Source organism: Lottia gigantea (genome assembly GCF_000327385.1).
Source record: "Lottia gigantea unplaced genomic scaffold LOTGIsca_81, whole genome shotgun sequence".
In the NCBI taxonomy this organism is placed as follows: Eukaryota; Metazoa; Mollusca; class Gastropoda; family Lottiidae; genus Lottia; species Lottia gigantea.
Window position 1 is genome coordinate 758113 of NW_008710694.1, and position 21635 is coordinate 779747.

A 21635-nucleotide genomic window follows, 5' to 3' on the forward strand; every position below is an offset into this window, starting at 1 on the left:
ACATCACAGTCATCATACATCACAGTCATCATACATCACAGTTATCATACATCACAGTCATCATACATCACAGTTATCATACATCACAGTCATCATACATCACAGTCATCATACATCACAGTCATCATACATCACAGTTATCATACATCATGCACAGTAATCATACATCACAGTTATCATACATCACAGTTATCATACATCACAGTTATCATACATCACAGTAATCGTAATCACCACAGTAATCAATGTAATCATTATAATCATAGTTACTACGCTTATCGTAATTTTAAGGGAATAACTATTGTATCATGCATTGGAAAACTTTTCACTAGTATTCTTAACAGTCGTCTCAGAAAATTCGATAAAGATGAATACAAAATAACGAACTGTCAATTTGGTTTTCGAAAAAATTGTTCAACAGTGGACGCAATGTTTATTTTACAGTCACTAATAAACAGAACTTTAAAAAAGAAAAAGAGATTATATGTGTTCTTTGTCGATTACAAAAAAAGCTTTTGATTTAACTAATCGCTTTAATCTATGGTTTAAACTTATCAGAGAGGGTGTTACAGGTAAAATTTTAACACTGATTCGATCATTATAAACCATCATGCAGACCAAGGGCGCAAAGCATTATTCTCGCTTTTTAAGGTTTGTGAAGATAATTTTTTTAAAATTGTAACTAAATTGGCAGTATTTGACACGTAGATAGGTAGTATTATTAATTATGGGTCATTTATACATTTATATTTTTTAAAGAGAATTCATCAACCCGTTCTGCAACAAATTCTTGTATGGTATATTTCAAACTTGGTCGTTACCCTCTTATTATTCATAGAAAAATACGTATTTTTAAATATTGGTTCAAATTACTTTATACTGAAAATGTACTGCTTAAAACTGTGTATAACTACATGCTTATTAATGATGACCCTTGGTTAATGAATTTGAAAACTGAACTTTTTTCAATTGGCTTAGGATACATTTGGAATAAATCTTTTGATGGTATTAATAAAACAGACATTTCAATTATAAAAATCGACTTTTTGACATATTTAAACAATAATGCTATAATGAAATTTGTAACTCACCTAAGGCTATCATTTCTAAACATGTCGTGCATTATTTTACTATTCAATTTTATTTGACAAAGAATATTTATCCTAAATTTTGTAAAGAAATTACTAGAATACGCCTATCTAGTCATTCATTGGAAATAGAAAAAAGTAGATATGATAAGCGTAAACGAGAGGAACGTATTTGTAAATATTGTAACATCCAAAACATTGAAGATGAATTTCATTTTATCCTTAAATGCCCAAAATTTAATTCCCTACGAATATTGTACATAAAAAAATATTATTATAGAAAACCTAGCGTCTTTAAACTTATTGAGTTACTAAGCGTGAACAACCACTCTGAATTAATAAATCTTGGTAAATTTCTTTCCTATGCAGGAAAACTACGAGATTAACTCTGTAAATTTTTATTATTTGTTATCTTTAAGTTAATTTTACTCTCCTAAAACCGTGTTTGTATATTATGTATGTATGTTTTGTATTTTGTACCTGATGAGTCTTTGACTCAAAGGAAGAAAGAATTGAATTGAATTGAATCGTAGTAATCATTATCATTTCAGTAATCATAATAGTCATTATAATCACAGTAATCATTATAATCACAGTAATCATTATAATCACAGTAATCATTATAATCAAAGCCATCATAATCATGGTAATCGCAATACTCACAGTTATCATAATAATTACAGTAATCATTAAAATCATAATAATCACAGTTACTATGCTAATCAAAGTAATCATTATGATCAAAGTAGTCATTATAATCAAAGTAATCATTATAATCAAAGTAATCATTATAATCACTGTAATCATTATAATCACTGTAATCATTATGATCGCTGTAATCATTAAAATCACTGTAATCATTAAAATCACTGTAATCATTATAATCACATTAATCATAATAATCACAGTTATCATAATAATCACAGTAATCATTAGAATTATTATGATCAAAGTAATCATAATAATCACCGTAATCATTATAATCACAGTAATCATTATAATCACAGTAATCATTATAATCATTATAATCATTATAATCACAGTAATCGTAATAATCACTGTAATCATTATAATCACAGTAATCAATATAATTATTATAATCATAGTAATCATACTTGTCGCAGTAATCATAATCATCACAGTAATCATTATAATCACAGTAATCATTATAATTATTATAATCATAGTAATCATACTTGTCACAGTAATCATAATCATCACAGTAATAATTGTAATCACAGTAATTATTATTATCATAGTAATCATGCTTATCGTAGTAATCATAAAAATCACAGTTATCATAATAATCGAAGTCATCATTATAACGACAGCCTTCTGAGTTTTATTTTTGGGGTTTAAGAAATCTCAGACCAGGAAAAAGGGGCTATCATGTTGGTATCGCAAACAAAAAACTCTTTAATTGTAGCTTTGTGCCGTAACGGTCCCTATCTTGTAAGCGCAATATCAAATTAAGAAATATTTTGTTTTTTAAATATAACATAGTGTTTACACTTAGTTATCGCCTAGGTAGGTTATCTTATTCTGTCAGACAGGAATCACACTTATGGGAACAGAACTATAAGATTTAATGGGATAAAATTCGTCTATATATTTACGGTAACAGCTGATAACGCTCATTTTCAGTTGGCACAGGACTTATCTAGACATTCATTTAAACTTAAAGGGGAACAATCGGCATTTTTGGGGATTGATTTGGGTCTTTATTGTGCTTTAATAGTCGTAAGAAGTACTAAAAATACACGGAAATCGCATAAAGCTTCAAATATACCTCAAACTAGAAATTTAACTGTTTATTTCTATATATGTGGTTTCTATATTTGGCATAGTCTCACTAAAATTTCAAACGTAAATAATTATGGATACACATGTATTTGAAGGCTCAAATTTCGACGATGAGCTGTGGACATTATTACGTAAGCTAAAAATATTCCTGTTTCTGAAACTAAGGTATGATTGGACAAACGAATGATGAAGGTGCTCCTTGAATTTTAGTTGATTAGGTGCAATACCTTACTTATAATGATATAGTTTTAACGTATTTTAAGTTTTGTTTTTATCGTGGAGCTAATGTTCTACCTGAACTGGTTACCTGATTGGGCTAATGAACACCACCCAATGTACGGTTAGTGTGGTATTTGCATACTCTCTTTCAATTTAAAATTGTCTAGGGTTCTTTAACTTGAACAACATGTAGTACATGGACCTTCGGTATATTTTCCTTCCAAACATTGTAATAATGCAGACAGACAATCTCAAACTGCATTTTGATATCACAAAACAGAATATGCAGAAAGTATATAATAAGGAGGCACATTATGTTATGTTATATATTTATTATTATTGTATGGTATAAAATTTATCCGGCAGCTGTAGGTGCAACTGTAGAAGCAACTGATGGCAATAATATCGCTAACAACTTAAAAAAATAAACAGAATGATATAATATAATTACATGTATCTGGTATAAAATCCTGCGAACAAATGTATATGAGTCTTTGAGACAGGCAACGCCATTTTGTATTTAATCAGGGAAAACTTTGGCCTACTCTATTTCAATTTCCAACAGCCGAGAAATCTTTAAGGTGCACAATCCGAAGAACCTCGTTTTATTGTACTTACCAAACGAGTAGAGAATTTATCCACGTGAGTCTCGTGAACTTGCATCACTAGTGGAAAGCAGGCAGGGGAAAACGGGCCTGTTTATTGTGCGGCAGTCAAGTTGTCAGTTTTTATCGTTTTTTTTTTCGCTATCTACTTACAGTGGTTCCTTCGGTTAAATATTCAGCCAAAGATACCCCACCATCTCTATTAACGTCCAATTGAGCGAAGGCAACTTTCAAATCATCATCGTCAAGATGGCCGTCATTATCAAAATCAAAATGGTTGAAAATCTTCTCAGCCAAATCTCTATCAGCTGTAGTAGATGACCCAATGTATTCTCTAAATATCACTTTACCATTATCTGAAACAGAAACTCCGTTTATATTCTCTTAATATTACTTTACCATTATATGAAACAGAAACTCCGTTTATATTCTCTAAATATTACATTACCATTATCTGAAACAGAAACTCCCGTTTATATTCTCTAAATATTACATTACCATTATCTGAAACAGAAACTCCGTTTATATTCTCTAAATATTACTTTACCATTATCTGAAACAGAAACTCCGTTTATATTCTCTAAATATTACTTTACCATTATCTGAAACAGAAACTCCCGTTTATATTCTCTAAATATTACATTACCATTATCTGAAACAGAAACTCCGTTTATATTCTCTTAATATTACTTTACCATTATCTGAAACAGAAACTCCTGTTTATATTCTCTAAATATTACATTACCATTATCGGAAACAGAAACTCCCGTTTATATTCTCTAAATATTACTATACCACTATCTGAAACAGAAGGTCCGCTTATATTCTGTAAATATTACTTTACCATTATCTGAAAACAGAAACATCGGTTAATTCTCTAAATATTACTTTACCATTATCTGAAACAGAAACTCCTGTTTATATTCTCTAAATATTACTATACCATATCTGAAACAGAAGGTCCGCTTATATTCTGTAAATATTACTTTACCATTATCTGAAAACAGAAACATCGGTTACTTCTCTAAATATTACTTTACCATTATCTGAAACAGAAACTCCTGTTTATATTCTCTAAATATTACATTACCATTATCTGAAAACAGAAACATCGGTTACTTCTCTAAATATTACCTTACCACTATCTGAAACAGAAACCCCGTTTATATTCTCTTAATATGACTTTACTATAATCTGTAAAAGAAACCCTCGTTCATATTCCCTTAATATTACTTTATCATTATCTGAAACAGAAACCTCGGTTTTTGTTCTTATTTCTATTTAATATCACATTACCATATCTGAAGTAGAATCAGCAGTTTAGTCCAATCCAAATATAGTTTTAATAAACTTACGATCTTTGTCAGCTACGTTCAAAGAAGCTTGAAATTCAGATGGTACTAGTTTCCCATCGCCATTGGTATCTACTCTGTTGTAAGATGTTTTTAAGGCTTCCACTATTGTACGGGAACTGAAAATACAAACAAAATACAAAATATATTTATATGTCCAGATCATATGTTAAACATCATTTACTGACATAATGGCTAAAAAGGGAATGCTGCCTTCATGTGATACCACTCTGTTAGTGATTCTCAACTCTTTTTGGAATGGTCCATGGGGTAATCTTTATGTGGTCAGATTATTAAAGAAACAAAGCGGTTAAAGTAACGAAAGCTGACTTATTTTTCTTGTTGTAAGGGGTGGTAAAAGTGGTCTTGAAACGTAAGACGAAATTAACGTGACAGTCACTATGCTATCGCCATTTTGTTTGGAGAAGCTGTGCAAAAATATTGACGCTCAGTTAATATAGCAGACTTCCCCCACCCTCAATCTTCCTGTCGGATTAAGAGATTGAATTGTCTACTTACCCTGAAGGAGTCTGTGCGGCTGAAAATGCCACTAAAGCTACCAGTATCCAGAAAGCTAACATCCTGTCTGTCTGGAAATAATGATAACATTTTTTTCGTTTATGAAGTGTGATGAATATTGACATGTGTACACGTATATCAATATTCATGACCCAACTGGATTTAACTTAAGAACTCGAAGTAGGCCTACATCTCTTTTTTGTGTTCCGTGTGAGACATTTGTCATTGTCAGATTTTTCAATGATATAAATACATTCTTTCTTTTTTGGCCATTGGGCAGACCTCGTCTTCAAAAAAGGAAGCTACTTATTCATAAAGCGAGCGGATAGCATCCTAACAAATATGGGTGCTGTTTAAGAGCAATATCATACCAATTGGCGGATATATGATCCATCCAGGTTACGAGTAAGTATGTCCCTCTCTTACCTTTGATCTATAAAAATGAATAAATAATGCACCACAACAGGTCTGGCATTTATACCCACTGATAAGATATCAAAATAATTTAAAAACCCGCTGACGCGATCGTTTTTACAATCAGATAATCCTTATAGGCAGGTAACATGTGAAATGTACATGACACGGTGTGACCCGGTTCTTGCGTATAAAAAAGATAGCGATGCAGTTACTTTGACACGAATAGGGGAATGACTCTTAAAAACTCGGAAATCACTAGAAGAAAACCTGTAGGTCATATCCATCAATCAAACAAACCTGGTTAAAATGACATTGTAATTAAATTTCAAGTTTACTTTTCTGTGCTATTTTTGCCATGGAAGATGGAAAAGACATAGAAGATGTATTGAAGGAAGGATAGCAACTTTAGTCCTTTTTATGATTCACAGCCAAACACAATAGGTTATTGTCCCATTCCATTCATTGCGTTGCTGTTAAACAATCTTGACGTTATCTGTCAGAGTAAAGAAACAGGAATCAGTACGTACTGTAAGAGTAAAGGAACAGGAATCAGTACGTACTGTCAGAGTAAAGAAACAGGAATCAGTACGTACTGTAAGAGTAAAGAAACAGGAATCAGTACGTACTGTCAGAGTAAAGAAACAGGAATCAGTACGTACTGTCAGAGTAAAGAAACAGGAATCAGTACGTACTGTTAGAGTAAAGGAACAGGAATCAGTACGCACTGTCAGAGTAAAGAAACAGGAATCAGTACGTACTGTCAGAGTAAAGAAACAGGAATCAGTACGCACTGTCAGAGTAAAGAAACAGGAATCAGTACGTACTGTCAGAGTAAAGAAACAGGAATCAGTACGTACTGTCAGAGTAAAGGAACAGGAATCAGTACGTACTGTCAGAGTAAAGAAACAGAAATCATTACGAACTGTCAGAGTAAGGAAACAGGAATCAGTACGTACTATCAGAGTAAAGAAACAGGAATCAGTACGTCCTGCCAGAGTAAAGAAACGGGAATCAGTACTTACTGTCAAAGTAAAGGAACAGGAATCAGTATGAACTGTCAGAGTAAAGAAACAGGAATCAGTACGTACTGTCAGAGTAAAGAAACAGGAATCAGTACGTTCTGCCAGAGTAAAGAAACAGGAATCGGTACGTACTGTCAGAGTAAAGGAACAGGAATCAGTACGTACTGTCAGAGTAAAGAAACAGGAATCAGTACGTACTGTCAGAGTAAAGAAACAGGAATCAGTACGCACTGTCAGAGTAAAGAAACAGGAATCAATACGTACTGTCAGAGACAACTTGCTCCAAGTAGTCAACAACTGCAAGAGTAATATTTGATGGTAGGCACAAATCAGGGTATTTCCAGGGTATACACAACCTTCTTTTAAAGGAACTACAACAGATTATTGCTTGGTGTGAGGCGGTAAAGGTCAATTCTAATAAGACGACAGCTACTGTCTGAAGAACTGGGACAAGTGGCGGATAAGACAAACCGTTTCCCAATCATTAGATAACCAACCCACAACATTATATAGAGAAAACACATGTAACTTAAATCGCTGGAATGGTTACATGTTATTAAATATAACGAAATTAAAACATATTAAACTATATTATAACATTTTATTATAAATCACATACAGAAGTTAGCCTATAATAGGTTTGGATGTTGCTGGTAGTAACAGAGACACAATCTGAAAATAAGATTGAAGCATGCATTAATGGTATCAATTTTATGAATGGAATCGGATTGTCTACAGATTTGCTATTTTCTGTATGATCTTTGAATAGAATCTAAGGTCAACCGTGAGATAAATAACTTTTAAGAAAATAATATGCGTTCTCAGAAATTTGTGTAAGTGTTCTGAGAACGGTTTACTGCTTCATAACTTATCACCAACCTCTACCTTTTTCCCGCGGAATTTGAGCCATTTGTGCTTCGTATTTGTTTCCGCGTATTATAACCAAATCTACAGAATACAAACGAAACATCCATATCTCAATTGAAATCACATAATATGATGTAAGAATATATGAGTTCATTGGTCAAAAACGACCAAAAACTTACAGCTTGATAACCGGCAGAATATTCGGCAAATGAGACACCATTATCCAGGTTTACATCAAACTGATGGAATCCAACATTCAAATCATCAGCATCGATATGACCATCAGCATCATAGTCAAAGTAATCAAAGATTCTGGTGGCAAGGGTTTTATCCGCTGCTGAACCAGCAATGTATTCTCTCAGAATTATTTTACCATTGTCTGTAATATATTGGTTTATAGAATAATCTTGAGGTAATAAAAAGTACAAAAGAGTATACAGATTGAAACAAAATGTGGATTGTTCTGATCCGTATCATCGAGGTCATAAAACCAATTTGAAGTCGAACAAAACTTCTTAACCTGGATTGATGTCCTAAAGGAAGAGCTCTTCATCATCTGAAACTGAACTCAGTCGTTTGAAACAACTTTTTGGTTTCAATTTTAAAAATTATTAAGGTAATTCAGGGAGAATAAACTTACGATCAGTGTCTAAAGACGACAATGTAGCATTAAATTCAGCTAACGTGACTTGCCCGTCTCTATTGCCGTCTAATTTGGCAAACGATGCTTTTAGATCGAGACTGGAATGAAAAAATTGTAAAAGAATTGATTTTATGAAATATGGTTTGACATACCCTTAATACGACCAATAATAACGATTGTCAATACCGCTGCCTCTACATCACTCTACCTCTACCTCACACCTAATTACAATTTCGTTTCGTTTTTCTTTTTTTTATAATTTTCGTCTCCATTGTAATCTAACAAATTCTCTTCCACAGTCACGTTCTAATGACGTAATTTCAACCTATTGTGTACTACACACGATATCGCAAAAGAGCCGAGGGCAAGAATTTCCCTTTTAACTTACTTACAGTTAAGTCTACCCCTCGACTGTATTTTGGTACCGTGTTGGACACAGGTGACATAGTAGAATATCCATAATGCCTTGATGGACTCATTTGGCTTTTATCATGGTTTAAATTCTCGGAAACTAGCAACTCCAAAGTGGGTCGGAACAACTCCTTTTAAAAGTGACATTTCATGTCTGGCCTCATATGTGCCAATATCTTTATGTTTACCACGTCGAGAAACGGGATAAGGCGAGATTTGTAGATAAAATCTATATAGGCAATGCAAGATGTGGCCAGATTTCGTATTATATGTCATATATGTAAAGTGAGTTATTTTTTACTCATGCCAATATACTAAAAATATAAAATATACATACGGGGCTGCTGTAGCCACTGTTAGCACTGCTAATAATGTTACTATATAGCCTATCATACTGCCTGAAATTATACAAAATACATATCTTTATAGCGTTACAATATAACCTATCATACTTACTGAAAATATACAAAATAGATGTCGTAATAACGTTACAATATAACCTATCATACTTGCTGAAAATATACAAAAATACTTGTCGTAATAACGTTACAATATAACCTATCATACTGGCTGAAATTAAACAAAATACATATCTTTATAACGTTACAATATAACCTATCATAATGGCTGAAAATATACAAAATACATATCTTTATAACGTTACAATATAACCTATCATACTGACTGAAAATATACACAATACATGTAATAAGGTTACAATATAACCTATCATACTTGCTGAAATTAAACAAAATACAAATCTTTATAACGTTACAATATAACCTATCATACTTGCTGAAATTAAACAAAATACATATCTTTATAACGTTACAATATAACCTATCATACTGGCTGAAATTAAACAAAATACATATCTTTATAACGTTACAATATAACCTATCATACTGGCTGAAAATATACACAATACATGTAATAAGGTTACAATATAACCTATCATACTTGCTGAAATTAAACAAAATACATATCTTTATAACGTTACAATATAACCTATCATACTTGCTGAAAATATACAAAATAGATGTCGTAATAACGTTACAATATAACCTATCATACTTGCTGAAAATATACAAAATACTTGTCGTAATAACGTTACAATATAACCTATCATACTGGCTGAAATTAAACAAAATACATATCTTTATAAAGTTACAATATAACCTATCATACTGACTGAAAATATACAAAATACACCTATTTATAACGTTACAATATAACCTATCATACTTGCTGAAAATATACAAAATAGATGTCATAATAACGTTACAATATAACCTATCATACTTACTGAAAATATACAAAATACATGTCGTAATAACGTTACAATATAACCTATCATACTTACTGAAAATATACACAATACATGTCGTAATAACGTTACAATATAGCCTTTAATTGAAAAACAAAAAAACGTTTTGTGTATAGCATTTTTTAACTTGATCGCAATGAATTCCGTTCCTAATTACAAGAGAAGACTGACATCTTTGATTTGATGAATCAGATAGTATCAACCATGAATATAATAATCCACAAGTTCAATATAATTTGAAAGTGGTGAAAATGATATAAAATAGCTTACCTGTGTTCCGGAGATTCTTAATAAAATGAAAGAAATGAAGTTTTGACTGGTTTTATAGACATCGGCTAATCAGCTGATAATCTGTACTAACTAACATGTGACATGTAGTTAAAATGATATATGATGGTATAATTGATATCTAGGACTAAGGCACACACGAGGGTTTAAAGGGTCGAATCCCTAACGGTGACTAAACTTCTATAAGAGGTCCCACACCCACAAGAAATATCAACAGAGGGTTCTCAGAATTCGGGAGAGCATTTGTTTAAAAGCTATTTCCATCGGGAGGGGACCACTGGTCCATATACAGCCCTTCACGTCATTTCAATAACATGGATTGGTGCTGGAGAGTAAGATGAGGGGCTCAAATTAGAACAAGACTTCCTTTTCAGTACACATCTGACTGTGTCATGCGGTCTTTCAGGTGAGATTAGCATCTGTACAACTGTCTTCGATGTTAGATGAATGAGATGTGTATATGGATGAGATGCTTTTATTTCTTATTAGATTAATTTTAACGGCTCGAAATGGTGTTTGGTTCATTGTCCATATTTCACAACGCCTCCTTATTCCCTTTAAATTAGTATGACAGCACATCGTGCACTAAACAACAGAACTATGTGTTCCCCATTCACTAACGTGATCTCTTATATGTATTAACCGAATGTCATTGGACTTTGGACGTCATGTAAACAAGCAAAGTCGATGTGCGTCGTTACAACGCTATGGAATTACAGAAGAAAAATGCTATTATCTTTGTGAATATCAATCCTATAATCAGACCCCACTCCAGAAGATGAGTTTGCCCTGTCTTTCATGCAACAGTCACTCCAGAGAAATTCAAGACCCAAGACGACAAATGTGTGGGGAGCTGTCACAGGGTAGGTCATAGGCCTACCCCCATTTCATCATGCATTATTTTGATCTGGATAGTACGCGACAATTTTTTGAGTCGACTTCTGCATTTTTGCGAAAATATCTGGAATCTGTGAGCACAATAGAGCACTACTTTATCTACGGGGGAAGACCTGGTGTGATTGCTTCAGTCCACCGAGGATCGGGTTCTGAAAATGTGATCGGCTTCTTTGTGATCGACCCGATTGTTGTCTCGAATCGCCTCCAGTCGTCCTACGTTTTTTGGACCATGGTAATGGGGGTCAAATAACAGAAGTTCTTCGAGTGATCGATACGATTCCGGGGCGCAAGTATGCAAAGGTACGACTGGACCCGATCGACCAAAAAATGATCGGGTTGTATCGGGACCAAAACAATCCTTAGATTATAGGGCCCTAAAAGCAAATTTAAAACGTCCTATTCGTTCCGCCGTCATGATCCAATGGACAGGACACAATCGGTTCAAAAGGAGGGGGGTTCAGTGGCGGAGTCAAGGTGGGGAGGGGCAGAGAGGGCAGCCGCTATTTGTTTACTCGGGGACCAGATCGGGGCGATTGAAAGTCACAATTCTTGGTGACATAGGGGTATGAGCGTCATGATGATGCAGATTAGACAAACCGTTTTTCAAAATCATGGGACAATCAACCAACTTATTAAATAGTGTAGACCAATGTAATTTGGGATTGGGGTATTCTTAATACTCAAAGAAAATGCAAAGAGGTACGCCAAACTTTTTATGTTTAACCGGGACAATGATAGCATCGATTCACCCCATTCAAAGTTGGTATAAGTGGCCCCGATACACATACAAAAGTATAAAGAATATTAAATAAGACATATTAAACTATTTTATAATATTTTATTATAAATCATATACAGAAGTTAGCCTATAGGTTTGGATGTTGCTGGTAATAACAGAGATAAAATCTGAAATTAAAAATGAAACATGAGAAATGGTTAATAATTTTCATCAATGTAATCAAATCCACTAGAAATTTGCTATTGTCTGTATCTTCCAATAGAATATATAAGGTCAATTTGGAAACGAATTCCCATTGTATGATATGATAGAAAAAAGGAAAGGAACGCAATGCTCAGGTAAAAACGTTTTTGTTAATTGACAGTCCACCACAAACAGGATACAAACCAAACATCTCGAACTGAATTTTAATCACAAGTTAGAAACAATATCGCCAAAACTTACAGCTTGAAAACCAGCCGAAAATTCGTCGAATGAGACGCCATTATCCAGGTTGACATCAAACTGATGGAATCCAACATTCAAATCATCAGCATCAAGATGACCATCGGCATCATAGTCCAAGTAATCAAAGATTCTGGTGGCAAGGGTTTTATCCGCTACTGAACCAGCAATGTATTCTCCCAGAACTATTTTACCATTGTCTGTAATATATGAAACAATGAACAACCATACTTTCCATGATTTGATTTTAAAGGGACAGATGTGCCATTTTTTTTTGGGGTGGGGGGGGGGGGGGGATTTTAGTCTTGAATATATGTAAATGTCTTTAAAGGTACTTGAAATGTACGAAAATCGCATTATTCTTTTAAAAATACCCCTAACTAGTAATTTTACGGCGACTTTTCGTTTCTACGACTAGAGTTTGATTGATCAAAAAAATAAATTGTGACACTAACTGTGTTAGAACAATGGAATAAAAAAAGGAAAAATCTGGTAACATCTGCATCTTACAGTAGAAACCTTGATAAACGTTGATGAAACCCCCTAAATTACAAACCTTACAACAGAACGTTTTTGCTTCGGCTTCTTCGGTTTAAATTTCAAAAATCATTAAATAATTCGAGAAGAATAAAACTTACGATCAGAATCTAAAGACGATAATGCAGCACTGAATTCATCATACGTGGCTTTTCCATCTCCATTGGCGTCTAATTTGGCATACGGCGCTTTTAGATCGAGACTGGAATGAATAAAAAAAAAAATACAAGAGAGGTATTATTCCCAATCGACAACAATGTTATTATATCATTATATCACTGACTTTACATCACCTTTACTACCTCACACTTTGTCACTACATCAACAAACCATCAGCACCAAACGAACAAATCATATCAAAATTCGGTCACATTTCATGTTTGGCCCCATAAGTTCCACTATCTTTATGTTCAGCAAGTCCGAGAAACGGGATAAGGCCAGATTTGTAGGGCCAAGTCAACCTATTCGTACCTGTATAAATAGAGGGTCAAAAGTGAACCCTAAGATGCGGTCGTCAATTCCGTACAATGAGTTATATTTCGTCTCTGATCTATGGACCATTGGAACAAATTGATGTTCTAAATTTGCTTATAGGACCGTTTCTCTAGGTAGCTATGTCATTAAACTAAAAATTATGATATACATACGGAGCTGCTGTAGCCACTGTTAGCACTGCTAATAATGTTACAATATAACCTATCATACTGGCTGAAAATATACAAAATACATATCTTTATAACGTTACAATATAACCTATCATACTTACTGAAAATATACAAAATACATGTCTTAATAATGTTACAATATAACCTATCATACTTGCTGAAAATATACAATATACATGTCGTAATAACGTTAAAATATAACCTATCATACTGGCTGAAAATATACACAATACACATATTTATAACGTTACAATATAACCTATCATACTGGCTGAAAATATACAAAATAGATGTCGTAATAACGTTACAATGTAACCTATCATACTGGCTGAAAATATACAAAATACACATATTTATAACGTTACAATATAACCTATCATACTGACTGAAAATATACAAAATACACATATTTATAACGTTACAATATAACCTATCATACTGACTGAAAATATACACAATACATGTTTTGTAAGGTATGAAAAGAAGCCTGGGAAGATTTTACCGATCCGCAGTTACTTAAGTGAACTGACATTTTACAGATTTGATGGATCAAGTTTTAACCAAGTGTGTTTATATGCTACACATATAACTCTATTCAATAAGTTCAATATAGCTTGAAACTAGAGAAAAATGATATATGAAATAATATAATTATCTTACCTGTGTTCGGAAGATTCTTTATAAAATGAAAAGAAGACATTTTTATCTGGATTTATAGACATCGGCTAATCAGCTGATAATCTGTACTAACTAACATGCGACATGCAGTTAAAATGATATATGATGGTATAATTGATATCTAGGACTAAGGCACACACGAGGGTTTAAAGGGTCGAGTAACCATCCCTTCTCAGCACTCCACTCAATACTTTTCAGGAAGGTATATTAATGTGGGGCTCACGCACGAAACAAGACTTTCTTTGAGCCACACATGTCAATAAGGGTTAACCCATGTAACTGCCATCGAGTCTATGGAGTCAGGATGGTGTCATATGGATACCATTCTATTGAAACCGAAATACTACCCACCATAGTTGATCTCAATCTCATCCTATGAACATTGTGTATATTCCACAACCTCTCCCCATTCCCTTTAAATCAGTATGGCAGCAGATCGTGCACTGAACAACAGAACTATGTGTTCCTCATTCACTAACATGATCGCCTATAATAATATGTAGTAATCATATGTCAGTGGACTTTAGACGTAATGTAAAAAATCAAAGTCAATGTACGTCGTTACAAAGCTATGAAAATTTTTAATGTTTATGAGTACTTTCTGTATCAACACTATATTCAACGAGTCACGAGGATAAGTATCTCTCATCTTACATGTATCAGTAACTCAATGGAAATTCAATACCCAAGGGTCACTACCTATGGCCTGTATATGTATAGTCACTATGCACCTGTGTGTGTGTATAGTCACTATGCACCTGTGTGTGTGTATAGTCACTATGCACCTGTGTGTATATATAGTCACTGTGCACCACCTGTGATTGTATAGTCACTGTGCACCACCTGTGTTTGTATAGTCATTATTCACCGCCAGTGTGAGTATAGTCACTATGCACCGCCGTGTGTGTATAGTCATTATTCACCGCCTGTGTTTGTATAGTCATTATTCACCGCCTGTATTTGTATAGTCAATATTCACCGCCAGTGTGAGTATAGTCACTATGCACCTGTGTGTGAGTATAGTCACTATGCACGCCTGTGTTTGTATAGTCACTATGCACCGCCTGTGATTGTATAGTCACTGTGCACTACCTGTGTTTGTATAGTCACTATGCACCCATTGTGTTTGTATAATCACTATGCACTCCCTGTGTTTGTATGATCACTATGCACCACCTGTGTTTGTATAGTCACTATGCACCCCCTGTGTTTGTATAATCACTGTGCACCACCTGTGTTTGTATAATCACTGTACAACACCTGTGTTTGTATAGTCACTGTGCACCGCCTGTGTTTGTATAATCACTGTGCACCACCTGTGTGTCTAATCATAAGCACCACCCGCACTACTATTCACTATATAATACTCGTGCTTCAAGTCAAACCATTACAGGACCGTCAAGTCTAACCCATGCACGATCGTCAAGTATTACTAATGGCCATGCGCCAAGTTTAACCAAAACAAGCGCTTCCAGTCTAAGCGGTGCATTGGCGTAACGTCTAACATTTGTGAGACTTAAAAGTGTGATTAATGAGAGTATAAGTTCAGTCAGTGCACCGAAATCACGTCTAACCTTTGCAAGGGAGTCAAGTCCGGTACCGGTACACGAGCTTCAAATCTTACAATTGCACGGGCGTCAAGTTTAATCGGTGCACAGGCTTCAAATCTAACAAATGAACGGGCGTCAAGTTTAACTGGTGTACGGGCTTTAAGTCTACCCAATGCACGGGCGTCAAGTCTAACCAATGGATGGGCTTCAATTCCAACCGTACACGTGAGTACAAGTGTAACCAATACACGGGAGTCAAATCTAACCAATACATGGGAGTCAAGTTCAACCAGTACGCGAAGTCTAACCGATACGTGCGTGTCAGGTATAACCAATGCACCGGAGTCAAGTCTAGTGCACGGGATTCAGTTCAAACCGGTGCATAGGGGTCAAGTCTAACCGGTACACGTGAGTCAAATCTATCCAATGCACGTGTTTCAGGCCTAACCGGTGCATGGTCAATGGGTTGATGAAGTAAGCGCACCACAATCTAAAATTATTTATGAATTAATGAAGTCACAAATTAAGGGACGTAATTTCCCCCATTTCATTTCTCAGACCACAGTTGATTTTCAATTAGCCTAATTATAGCCATATATGGATAGAGAAGATTTAAATAGACATATATTCCATATTCAAATTTGACAGGACTGAATAAAATTTACTCTGATATCTTAATTGCAACCTTCGTTACCTGCAGTGTCTCAACTACCATACGGACTGGTTGAACAAAATCCACGGGAATAAAATGTAGAGATCATATTTCCTAGGAAAGGGGCCTCAACAAGTTGACTACTATCTATTTACATTAAAGAAACGTGTTGTAGGCCAACTGTAAATATCGAGTGTGGTTGAAATTCCAGAGAAACTGTTCCAGAAAAGATTACATTCATTCAATGCTAACTAAAGGGACATAAATGCGTTTTCAAGAACACTCTTAAATTTATAAGCTTTCAATTGTAGATTTCGTCTGACACTTTGATTGCAATGCAAATATGAAACTGAAATTAACAATTAACCGCCTATTCATGAAGGATACAGTAAGCTTTAAAGGTGGTCTTCAACATTCGTCTAATCAGTCGTACCTTAGTCTCCGAACAAGAATCGTAAGCTATTAATCAACACCCAAAATATCGATTGTTGCCCTTTAACGGACAGGGGGTTATATAACTGTAAATGCAATATACAACAAAAATTACTCACAGTAGCTTATTTACACATATATCTGAATGTAATAATATTCATAATACATTCATTAACGAAATGTTACAGGCCTATCAAGATGTTTTTAAAGTATAAATGAAGAATATTAAGGCTTTTGTGTTTCATGAATAGAGAATGAAATATATCTGCTTGACTATTTTTTTTTTATCATATACAGTAGTGTAACCTTTATTCGTGCATATAAGGATTCAACATGGAATTTCGTCAAAATCAAAAAATGTTCACTGGAATATATTCTAGCAGACGACGCTTGGAATTCCGCTTACAACTGGGAATCATAAGAAAATATGGCCGATAAAAAATGTGACATTAGAAATAGATGATAAATTTGACATTGCTTGGAAACGATAGGAAAAATTCTGCAGGTTGACGTTGTAGAGAAAAAACCCATGTTTATCAAAACAAGGTCGCACATGTAAATTACTTGAGATGCACGAAATTAAATTAGCACGAAATTAGGTTATGTGACTGTATGTTCTAAGTGTTTTCGAGACAAAACACATCGTTGATTTCTAGTTCGATATATATTTATGGTACCAGTACAAAATTAGTGCTGCTAGTGCTACCATATAAAGCCAATCAGTGCTCTCAACAGAAATAATTCAACTCAAATAATTTGGCTGTGCGTGCAGTCGAGGGCTATGGTTGGCTGTATTCTGTAGCGTCCCATCCAATCAAATCGCTGCATTTACAAACTTCCATAAGTAAAGGAAGGTGGCTAGTGCAGTCAAAGTATAAGACGCAGTTCGTATCTGAAATATTTGTAATAAAAGTTCAAGTATTCATTTTCATTTTCATTTTCCCAATAGGAAGATAAAAATATTGATGTGTATGTTGACTTTCCGAAAATCAGTTCACCAATTCGGACACGGAATTTACATGAGAAAAAGACTGAATTGTTCCAAAACAGTTCTCACATAGATAATTTCCTGAACCAAATTCAGTCCTTTTGATAAACATTGCAAAAACGTATGCCCTCAAGTTTGATCAAACAGGTTTGCTAACAACCTGTTGGATATGATGATTCGTACGATGATACATGGTCTGAAACACTACAACACGCTTACTATTCTGTCAAAAACAACAGTCGGTTCATATAATTAGGTCTAAGAAGCACCATGTACTCAGTTAGTTTTCGTTTTAGTTAGACTAAGTGCCCAGTAAGTGATATTCTCGAGATATGAACTTCTCAATCGCCATATATCACCCTATTATTGCTGTATTGACAGGATCAATAACTCTTTACAAGGTCTTCAAACAAACCCAATCTTTCATTTGTATACACGCTAATTTTCTGGGCCTTTGTATAAGATATGAACACGGTCATAACTTTAGACTGTTGTGGTGATAAACAGCTATTGACTTTAAACCGATCAGTGAAAGTTCGGATCGATTCATACATTTTTTTTACTTCTGAATAGATAAAAGCATTGTGGAAAGAGTATCTTTTGGAATTGGTGGTGCACTGAACAGTGAAATCTGCGTTGTAACGCCATCTTTTAAGGTTTGCAATTTAAACATATTATCACAATGGACAGAATGCTGTGATGATATTTCTGATGTTTTTGTGAATTTGCATCTCTTATGCAAGTTGTTGTTTGATTGCTTCATCTGGGAATAGCTAATATTAGATGAAAACAAAGTGGAGACAGAGTTGTGTGAAACATTGAGAAAAGTTGAAATTTAAGACTGGAAACATGTCTAGTACGTATGAGAAAGTATTAGCCTTATTAAAGAAGCCGGCTATATCTCGAGAAGAATTTGTCATTCAGCCATTTCTTCCGTGGTTTCGAGATAAATGTGAATTATTGAGGTCTATTCGTACAGGTAAGTCTTCTTTCGAAATGATTTAGTGCTGATCTTGTGTGCCCTAAACTTCAAACAGTAGCATATCCTGAACTTTACCTGTATTTTAAGTCTTTTGAGAATAAAATTGGAAACTGAACAACAAATTGAAATTATTTTCTTTAGAAGACGATTTCTTGATGATCTTGTGTTGTGTGAACTTTAAGCGGTAGCATCTCTCCAACTTTATCTGTTTTAGACAATAACCTTCCTGGGCAAGTGTCTGTTGAAATTGAAACGACAAATTGATTTATTTGATCGCAATTTGATTTACTATATATATATTAATCTACTATGGATTAGACAAGGCAAGATTGAAGACAATAGAATACCTGAAAAATATTTTATTTTAACTATGAGCGATGATAACATTGACAAGTTACAAGCAATGTTATATTAGATGTTTATTGGTACGAAACAACGCCAAAGCGCTTATCAAAGATTTAAGTAACATGCATGGTTTCTAAGTGTTCATTTAAAGTGGAATAATCATTGTTTTTCCATTAAGACTTCCAGGCAATGAGTCATACTTAAACTAAAAATACTACCAACAAGATAGCTATAGCCAACATGATATAGGGGACATATAGATATTGTTAAGTGTTTATTTAGGGGGTGGGGATATTGCACCTGATATGAAATTAATACTTGAAATATAATGATATGTTAACAAACAAATTAAATCTTATGCCATTTGTATCCTTGTTTTTGTAGTACACTCATTTCTGAAAACACTTCTATGTTAGAACCCATTAAACTATTTCAATAACAAAGCATTGAATATAGAAAAAAGTCTTATACAAAGTTATATTCAGGAGTATAGTCGTATACAAAGTTATATACAAGAAATAGTAAATACAAAGTGTTTGATATGTTTATCTGTGTTGATTTGCCCTTATTATTTTATATTGAATGATATACTAAGTATGTTGACAAATATTCAGATTGAATGTAAATATCTCATAGATACCACAAGACTTAGTTTAAATAAGCTTAGATAGAAAATCAATTTTCTTCTAGAAATTGATAGCTAAAAATCGACGATGTCATTTGTCAAACGTCAAAACACGATAAGCCTACCATTTCAACAAGACGTTCGAGGAATTTCAACAAAGAATGATTTTTAATCAACAATTAAAATACGAATTACAAAACCCATTAACCTGCTTGTAAAGCTACTACATAATTACCACTTATATTACATGTCGATGATTATAGTAACAGTAGGTACAACTCTATATTACATGTCGATGATTATAGTAACAGTAGGTACAACTCTATATTACATGTCGATGATTATAGTAACAGTAGGTACAACTCTATATTACATGTCAATGATTATAGTAACAGAAGCTATCACTCTAAATTACATGTCAATGATTATAGTAACAGTAGGTACAACTCTATATTACATGTCAATGATTATAGTAACAGTAGCTACCACTCTATATTACATGTCAATGATTATAGTAACAGTAGGTACAACTCTATATTACATGTCAATGATTATAGTAACAGTAGCTACAACTCTATATTACATGTCAATGATTATAGTAACAGTAGCTACAACTCTATATTACATGTCAATGATTATAGTAACAGTAGCTATCACTCTATATTACATGTCAATGATTATAGTAACAGTAGCTACAACTCTATATTACATGTCAATGATTATAGTAACAGTAGGTACAACTCTATATTACATGTCAATGATTAAAGAAACAGTAGCTATCACTCTATATTACAAGTCAATGATTATAGTAACAGTAGGTACAACTCTATATTACATGTCAATGATTATAGTAACAGTAGGTACAACTCTATATTACATGTCAATGATTATAGTAACAGTAGCTATCACTCTATATTACAAGTCAATGATTATAGTAACAGTAGGTACAACTCTATATTACATGTCAATGATTATAGTAACAGTAGGTACAACTCTATATTACATGTCAATGATTATAGTAACAGTAGGTACAACTCCATATTACATGTCATTGATTATAGTAACAGTAGCTACCACTCTATATTACATGTCAATGATTATAGTAACAGTAGCTACAACTCTATATTACATGTCAATGATTATAGTAACAGTAGCTGCTACTCTATATTACAATTAATATATTAATTATCATTTCTTTCAATTTCAATGTGGTTCTCATATTGTTAAAACTAGTAACTGTAGGAATATGCTCTTTGGTTGTATGTATTTCCCATAAAAAAAGTCATATAACCTATATTGTATACATGTTACTATTGAAATTTGTAATGTCACTGAGTTGAAAATGTAAGAAGAAAGTAAGATATGTATAGGTTTGTGTGGGATTAATTGAATGATCCATGAAAGATTGACAAGTATTGTATTTGAATAAAACATATACAGTCTTTCATTCAATTACTTACAAATTCCATAGTAAAGCTTTGACAATAGTCTTCTATATATCTTTAACAATTCGTGATAGAAACTCACCCTTTATAACACA

The 21635-nt window shown here is 33.6% G+C and overlaps 5 protein-coding genes across 5 annotated transcripts; 1 reads left to right on the plus strand and 4 right to left on the minus strand.

Annotated features, from left to right (window-relative positions):
* Window positions 1-3427: 3427 nt before the first annotated feature.
* On the minus strand, window positions 3428-5659 carry LOTGIDRAFT_236432 (hypothetical protein). The gene is made up of 4 exons (XM_009067308.1): window positions 5587-5659; window positions 5071-5186; window positions 3869-4071; window positions 3428-3525 (listed from the first exon to the last, which is right to left on the minus strand). Exons 1-4 carry the CDS (start codon window positions 5646-5648, stop codon window positions 3466-3468), a joined length of 441 nt encoding a protein of 146 aa, XP_009065556.1. The 5' UTR covers window positions 5649-5659; the 3' UTR covers window positions 3428-3465.
* Window positions 5660-7606: 1947 nt separating this feature from the next.
* Window positions 7607-10329, minus strand: LOTGIDRAFT_236433 (hypothetical protein; the record flags this gene model as incomplete). Its single annotated transcript, XM_009067309.1, has 8 exons — window positions 7607-7697; window positions 8072-8271; window positions 8533-8633; window positions 9284-9344; window positions 9403-9516; window positions 9964-10080; window positions 10139-10194; window positions 10310-10329. 8 exons carry the CDS (start codon window positions 10327-10329, stop codon window positions 7650-7652), a joined length of 717 nt encoding a protein of 238 aa, XP_009065557.1. The 3' UTR covers window positions 7607-7649.
* A 1990-nt stretch (window positions 10330-12319) lies between these two features.
* On the minus strand, window positions 12320-14565 carry LOTGIDRAFT_169013 (hypothetical protein; the record flags this gene model as incomplete). Its single annotated transcript, XM_009067310.1, has 6 exons — window positions 12320-12364; window positions 12642-12841; window positions 13280-13380; window positions 13826-13886; window positions 13945-14057; window positions 14504-14565. 6 exons carry the CDS (start codon window positions 14563-14565, stop codon window positions 12320-12322), a joined length of 582 nt encoding a protein of 193 aa, XP_009065558.1.
* Window positions 14566-16070: 1505 nt separating this feature from the next.
* On the minus strand, window positions 16071-16421 carry LOTGIDRAFT_132890 (hypothetical protein; the record flags this gene model as incomplete). Its single annotated transcript, XM_009067311.1, has 1 exon — window positions 16071-16421. A coding segment is annotated over one exon (351 nt), but the record flags the coding sequence as incomplete, so codon positions are not given.
* Window positions 16422-20440: 4019 nt separating this feature from the next.
* LOTGIDRAFT_132775 (hypothetical protein) lies at window positions 20441-21280 on the plus strand (the record flags this gene model as incomplete). The annotated part of the gene is made up of 2 exons (XM_009067312.1): window positions 20441-20829; window positions 20914-21280. Coding segments are annotated over 2 exons (756 nt in total), but the record flags the coding sequence as incomplete, so codon positions are not given.
* Window positions 21281-21635: the final 355 nt, after the last annotated feature.

Coding starts and splice junctions, on each gene's coding strand:
- LOTGIDRAFT_236432 (XM_009067308.1), bottom strand. CDS start 5,648: ATGTTAGCTTTCTGGATACTGGTAGCTTTAGTGGCATTTTCAGCCGCA. Junction 4,072..5,070: donor GAACGTAGCTGACAAAGATC/GTAAGTTTATTA, acceptor TTTCTGTTTCAG/ATAATGGTAAAGTGATATTT. Junction 3,526..3,868: donor ATTTAACCGAAGGAACCACT/GTAAGTAGATAG, acceptor TATTTTTTTAAG/TTGTTAGCGATATTATTGCC.